The sequence below is a fragment of the Nothobranchius furzeri genome, chromosome 2 (genome assembly GCF_043380555.1).
Source record: "Nothobranchius furzeri strain GRZ-AD chromosome 2, NfurGRZ-RIMD1, whole genome shotgun sequence".
Classification (NCBI taxonomy): domain Eukaryota; kingdom Metazoa; phylum Chordata; class Actinopteri; order Cyprinodontiformes; family Nothobranchiidae; genus Nothobranchius; species Nothobranchius furzeri.
In genome coordinates this window covers 2301840-2309363 of record NC_091742.1, presented here as the reverse complement: position 1 = coordinate 2309363, position 7524 = coordinate 2301840, and the positions used below count along the sequence as shown (strand labels likewise).

Sequence of the window (7524 nt, the reverse complement as noted above, 5' to 3'; positions counted from 1 at the left end):
TTTTGGTGCACATTCCTGGTTGCCCTAGCAACGGCCAACCCCTTGACGTGAACATTTTTGCATGTGGCCGCAAAGATCATTGGTTTTTGCCAGAGTTACCACTTCAATAGTGAAACCTGACACTGTTGCCCCGAGAAACGAACGCACACATTTTAAAAGCAATGCACGCAAAACGTAACGACGTCATTGAAGTTTCCGGTAAACGTCCTCAGAGTGAGAGCTCCCTCTGCTTTGTGCATCTCAGGCTGTTGCTGCTTCCAGAGCAGCGGAATGAAACGGGACACCTCATCGGTAACCGTGCCGCTTGTTTGACTTCTGTTTGACTTGCAGGAAAATAAGCTTCCAAATCATTCATCTGACTGTTTGTGACATGCTTACAAGAAAACGGCCTGAAAATAAAATAAAAAAAGTCCTCATTGAGAGAAAATAGCTCACATTTTTATTAATAAATTGAAGTAAAAAGTTAGATAAATGACGCACTTTGAGGAAAAGCGTGAATAATGTCATATTGATTTCCTTTTCATTTTCAACATATTTAAAACTTTATTTTTGTGCAATTGACTGTATTTAAATTCTTATTTACACTTCAGGAAAACAACTGATCTATAGTGACAAGTCCAAACGTTGATCTCTTTCAGACTTTGAACGCTTTTGGTTTGTTTGGTTTGTTTAGGACTGAATAGGCTTAACTTGTCCACAAAACCGTGATTTACCGGTAGAGGACAGGGGCCGGGGGGGCTGTGACTGCCGGGAAGCAACTGGGAGTGCGGGTCATCTGAGAGGACAGAGCACCCACTCTATACACCATCTATTCCTCTCACATCGATGGACACATGAGGTCATCCGGAATCTAAAAATATCCACCAGAATTGTCCCACACCGGCTGGGTTAAGGGGGGCACTCTGACATCATCAGTGCCAATTAATTTCTCAGTCTCATCCATAATTATTGCAGCAACTCGTTTTGAATGAAATAATACATCAAGTTTCCGTAACGTCTTTGAAGCCGCCGCAACCCCCCACGTGCCGTTAATGACACCGTCATTAGCACTCGTGACGGACGAACCCCCAAACAACACTTTCTTTTGTGGTGAGTGAGTGAGTGAGTGAGTGAGGAGTGGAGTGAGTGAGTGAGTGAGTGAGTGAGTGGGCCACACACAGAGACAAGCGTCTGTCTGCGCGCTCCCGCCACGCAGCGCGCTCTTCGCCGGAATAGCCATATATGGCTTGACCCGTCCATTCGGCGATTGGCTGCTTTATTCCAGCGACAGTTCTGTTGCTGGAGCTCTATTCTTACCCAGAGACGGTTAAAAATGCAATATTATAAATGAATGGGGTTAAAAATGGCCCGACAGTAAATATTCAACAAATCAAATGGAAATTAAACAATTTTGTCTATAGAAGCTATTAATAAAGCTTTATTTTGTGCAGTTCTGCGTTGAAAATCTGATAAAAGTGGGACTTTTAAAAATAAGCTGCTGATGTTATTTCATTAATGCCACCTCTTCCCTCCTACACCCCGATTTCATGTCGTGATGCATGAATAACATCATGATGCAGAGGCTGCATGCATAAATGACGTAGTTCATTCATGGTGGTGGGCTCTATCTTTAAGCGGGGGTGTCACTGCACACGTCTTCGCTATTTTAGGAGATTTGGGTAAATGAAACGTGTTAACACCAAATACCTGCAAAGTGTTACCTCTCAGACATGTCAAGGGTTCAAATGTTGGGATGTAAAACACACACCAGCCTCGTTTTATCCATCACAGCTCATCTGTGGAATGGTTCGGTCTCACCACTCAGATTTCATTCATAAAATTCCAGCTCACTATAAAAGGCGGGCCACTACAGCGGCACAGTTACAATTTATGAAAGGAAGTATAGGCGTTCAGGGATCAGCTGTCTACTTATAGATCGAATTTTATTCATTGTTATCATCGTTACTTTATTTAATGCAGTGATCTCAGAGGAAAGCATGCATCCAGACTCCAGCAATGAGTGCGACCCATCATCCAGCTGCAGCGCAGCATCGCCTGGCGGGGACACCCCCGGCTGCAGCCCGCATCCTTCTGACTCGCTTTCATCATCAGTGGGCAAGGTAGAACCGTATCATAAAAAATATTAACACAAATATCAAAGCTAGTGAATTTTCCACGTAATTTTGAAAATAATGTTAATTTAAAATCGGATTATTTGCAGAAGAGTGCAAGGATTTGCAGCTTTGCTACGGATGAAAAGCATTTTAATTTTTTTTTTATTCTTATGCCAAAATTATTATTGGAATATATTTCATTCGTGACCTTCTGTTTTGGAGCGACTGTGGTGAAAACTATGATTTTATTACGCATTATTTGGGTTGATTTAATGAATCTTTTACGTTTCCCAGCTAAAGGATTGGTGCAAACATTGGTAAAGGTCAGCAGCTGTGTGATTGATCTAGTGAGTTAAACGAGTGAGTGACATGATGCGTGCATGTGTGCATGTGGCTTCTTCCAGGATGGTGACACTGGTGCAACATCCTCCTTTGTCCCCACACTGACCGCAATCTCAACATCGCCAGATTTAAAGTGGATGGTGCAACCGAAAGCCATCACAGCATCATGCGGCCGCGCAGGAACCAGAAGTCGCGGCGCAACGTCTCCCTCAGCAGGTGCGAGGAAGGCGAAGCCCTGCAACAAGAAAGGGCAAAAAGAGCAGGTACCAGAGCAAGCATGTGCAGAAATGATATATCAATTAAAACCCACCAATTAACCAATTAATTAACAAAATGAGTCCAAGTTTTTGAACAAAATCTATTAATGTTGATGCGAGAATATCGCGATATTTTACAGGACATGATAGCAATGAACTGTGTTGGAGTCGACAAAACGAAAATTGGTGACACAGCAAGCCTGGAGGATTATACTTAACGGGTAATTAAAGTCGAAAGAGCTGCGCAGTTAATTATGAATGAGGGAGAACAAATTGCAAGAGAAGCGCGCTCGCGCCTCTGCGCCCGTGCCAGTGGTGCAGCATTTAAACGCACGGAGAGATGAGGGACGGCGAGAGAGAGAGAGACTGCACCGATCAGTATTGCCAACATTCAACACAAAGAGGATTTTCTTTTCCTGCCAAAGGAAATTGTGTTTTAGGGAGCCAGAAACTGCGCGATTTAGCTGGATCTGCATCCTAAAATTATTATTTTACTCCGTTCTTCTTCTGATTGATTTTAGCCTTCCAAAGAAGAGGAGGAAAGGAGGAGGATCAGGCGGGAGAGGAACAAGATTGCTGCAGCAAAGTGTCGTAACAGGCGGAGGGAGCTGATGGACAGCCTTCAAGCTGTGAGTGTTTTTCTGAGAGACACCCAAAGAGACATGTTTACCGTGACATGATGCCATTAGAGCAAAGCATCCCTGTTTCTTTGTTTCAGGAAACTGATTCACTGGAGGAAGAGAAATCCGCCCTCCAGACTGAGATAGACAACCTGCTGAAGGAGAAGGAGAGACTGGAGCTCATCTTAGCTTCCCACCAACCCTCCTGCAAGCTACCTGCACACGGTGAGAGCGATGAGGATGACATGAAGTCGATGCTGCAGGAGCCCCCAGCCTCCCCACAGCTGCTTTCCATCCTGGAGAATGCAAAAACCTCAGAGGGCAGCTCGGCGATGAGAGAAGCCCCCTCTGGTCAAGACATGGACAGTGTCCCGTGCATTCCTGCCGCAGCCATTTTGGGGAACTCCAACATCCTGCTGTGCTCCAGTGCCGAAGAGTCCCTGCAGGACCTAAAGGGAGACGACCTGGATGACTTGGTGCCCAGCCTGTACATGGCAGGGGCATCGGAGAAAGCTGCGTCCGTCCCCGACATTGATTTGAGTGGCCCCATCTGCCTCCCAGACTGGGAAACCTTGTACAAGTCTGTGGCGAGTGACCTCGAATCCTTAAGCACACCACTTATGTCTTCCAGTCCCACTTGTAGCAACCAGTGCACAGTGTTCTCCTTTAACTACTCGGAGATTGAATCCATAGTTGACAACTGCGAGGCCCTCAGAGGCAGCCTCGGCTCAGATAGTCTAAACTCTCCAACACTTCTGGCCTTGTGAAGTTAAACGCAACCAAACATTCTGACTCCGTTTGTGGTGTGGGCTTTGGTGTTGGATGAACCCCAACATCAAAGGGTGTGCATATAGATGCTGTGAATTCTTCCATTTTATGAGATGAGACGTTGTGCTGGTATCCAAATGCATGCAAATACAACATCTGTATTCCAAGAAGAGCTGGTATCTGGTGTAACTTTAAAGAGCCCCACCTGTCACGTGGAGTTCACTCAGAAACCTAATGTGCGTAATACTATGACTAAACTTGTGAAGTGACTAACATGTAGCAGCGTATAGGTGTCCCCTCACCTGATATTTCCTTTAAAGTATTTTCATGAAGAAAAAAAAAAACAGAAAACTATCATATACCATCTATTTTATCTAGATGTATGGTATTTTATGGCATAGTTTATTTTTATACTCATCAAAAATGACACAGATGCAAAAAAAATCCTGAATATTGCTGGAAATAAAACATCCATAATATTTTCTTGCTGTTTGTCTGTGACATTCATTTAAGTGAATAGTTACATCTGATGGGGCTAAAATGATGTCTAAGTAGATATTTGGATTTTTACAGATTTAAAGAGAATGTTATTTGCATTACTTATTTAGGGCAAATGGGGTACCCCGACTCTAAACCACAAAAAAAAAAATTTAAATGTAAGGAAGTTATGTTTATTCAAAGAGTTTACAGACTTCTTTAGTTTGTACTAGCGATGCAACAATACCATTGTTTTCCAAACCAACCGATACTTGGATCTACAGTGGTGTGAAAAACTATTTGCCCCCTTCCTGATTTCTCTTTGTTTTGCATGTTTGTCACACAAAATGTTTCTGATCATCAAACACATTTAACCATTAGTCAAAGATAACACGAGTAAACACAAAATGCAGTTTTGAAATGATGGTTTTTATTATTTAGGGAGAGAACAAAATCCAAACCTACATTGCCCTGTGTGAAAAAGTAATTGCCCCTGAACCTAATAACTGGCTGGGCCTCCCTTAGCAGCAATAACTGCAATCAAGCATTTGCGATAACTTGCTACGAGTCTTTTACAGCACTCTGGAGGAATTTTGGCCCACTCATCTTTGCAGAATTGTTGTAATTCAGCTTTATTTGAGGGTTTTCTAGCTTGAACCACCTTTTTAAGGTCATGCCATAGCATCTCAATAGGATTCAGGTCAGGACTTTGAATAGGCCACTCCAAAGTCTTCAATTTTGTTGTTCTTCAGCCATGCAGAGGTGGAGTTGCTGGTGTGTTTTGGGTCATTGTCCTGCTGCAGCACCCAAGATCGCTTCAGCTTTAGTTGACGAACAGATGGCCGGACGTTCTCTTCAGGATGTTTTGGTAGACAGTAGAATTCATGGTTCCATTTATCACAGCAAGCCTTCCAGTTCCTGAAACAGCAAAACAACCCCAGACCATCACACTACCACCACCATATTTTACTTCTACGCCAGATGTAACGGGACATTTGCCTTCCAAAAAGTTCAACTTTTCTCATCAGTCCACAAGGTATTTTCCCACAAGTCTTGGCAATCATTGAGATGTTTCTTAGCAAAATTGAGACGAGCCCTAATGTTCTTTTTGCTTAACAGTGGTTTGCGTCTTGGAAATCTGCCATGCAGGCCATTTTTGCCCAGTCTCTTTCTTATGGTGGAGTCGTGAACACTGACCTTAATTGAGGCAAGTGAGGCCTGCAGCTCTTTAGAAGTGTCCTGGGGTCTTTTGTGACCTCTCGGATGAGTTGTCTCTGCGCTCTTGGGGTAATTTTGGTTGGCCACCGACTCCTGGGAAGGTTGACCACTGTTCCATGTTGTTGCCATTTGTGGATAATGGCTCTCACTGTGGTTCGCTGGAGTCCCAAAGCTTTAGAAATGGCTTTATAACCTTTACCAGACTGATAGATCTCAGTCACTTTTGTTCTCATTTGTTCTTGAATTTCTTTCGATCTTGGCATGATGTCTAGCTTTTGAGGTGCTTTTGGTCTACTTCTCTGTGTCAGGCAGCTCATATTTAAGTGCTTTCTTGATTGAAACAGGTGTGGCAGTAATCAGGCTCGGGGGTGGCTACAGAAATTGAACTCACGTGTGAAACACCACAGTTGGGTTATTTTTTAACAAGGGGGCAATTACTTTTTCACACAGGGCAATATAGGTTTGAATTTTGTTCTCTCCCTAAATAATAAAAACCATCATTTCAAAAGTGCATTTTGTGTTTACTTGTGTTGTCTTTGACTAATGGTTAAATGTGTTCAATGATCAGAAACATTTTGTGTGACAAACATGCAAAAGAATAAGAAACCAGGAAGGGGGCAAACAGTTTTTCACACCACTGTGAGTACTCGCCGATACCGATTACAGATACCGATACTTCTACCACACAAAAATGCAATGAATTGGAATACGGGTTTTATTTTCTTCTCTGCTTTCAACAGGTAAATACTGTGAGGTAGATAAAAAATAAAATATATTAATAGAAATGATCACAAAAAAGTTTAGGTGAACAGAAATGACAAAGTTACATTAAAGCCACTTTCAGGCAACTGCATAGGTATCGGTTCCTGGCATCGGTAAAATTTTACCAATACCAATACTGGTACTGGTATTGTATCGGCCCGATACCAGTATCGGTGCATCCCTAATTTATAAAAACTAAAATGTTCTTAAGATCAATGCTTTCCCAAAGATCCTAAGTGCTAAATCTTTAGGTTCAAAAGAAAAAGGAGTTAAAGGGAGTTGTGATAAAACATTTAAAAAGTGTTCCTAACAAAAAAATCAACAAAATGTGCTGAAAAATACTTTAAATGTATTTTCAAACACAAATAAACATCCATGCCATAAAATAAAAACAACTATAAGTTCATCAAAGAATCATTAAAAAACTGTTCATAATTATTTCAAAATGAATAATTTTTATGTTTTAAGACAATCTGACTGTTTTGGTGTGAATAGAAAAAAGTGAAACAAAAAACATATAGCCATAAATGTATACGACCACATTTCAAGGAAATTAGCCACAACAATTAACTAGAAACAACAAAATACACATTTTTATATGTGACTGCATCTTGTAGCAACATTTATATTGTTTGTTTACTTTGATCTAGTGAGCAGGATGACACTGAATCTCTGTATCCATCCATCCATCCATCCATCCATCCATCCATCCATCCATCCATCCATCATCTGTACCTACTTGTCCACGCAAGGTCGTGGGGGGCTGGTGCCGATCTCCAACAATCTTCGGGCAAACTGGTGGGGTACCTTACCAGTCCATCGCAGGCTAACACAGAGACACACAGGACAACCAACCATGTAAACACACTCTCACCTAAGAACACTTTTAAACAGGTCAGTTTACCTGACATTCAAGTTTTTGGATTGTGGGAGGAAGCTGGGGTACCCGAAGAGAACCCATGCGTGACGCGTGCACATGAGAACATG

General features: G+C 42.2%; 1 protein-coding gene across 1 annotated transcript; it reads left to right on the top strand.

The window, feature by feature from the left end:
• The first annotated feature begins 1847 nt into the window (after positions 1-1847).
• LOC107377524 (protein c-Fos) lies at positions 1848-4214 on the top strand. The gene is made up of 4 exons (XM_015947177.3): positions 1848-2099; positions 2498-2698; positions 3214-3321; positions 3411-4214. The coding sequence occupies exons 1-4, from the start codon at positions 1977-1979 to the stop codon at positions 4077-4079; spliced, it is 1101 nt and encodes a 366-aa protein (XP_015802663.1). The 5' UTR covers positions 1848-1976; the 3' UTR covers positions 4080-4214.
• The last annotated feature ends 3310 nt before the right edge of the window (positions 4215-7524 follow it).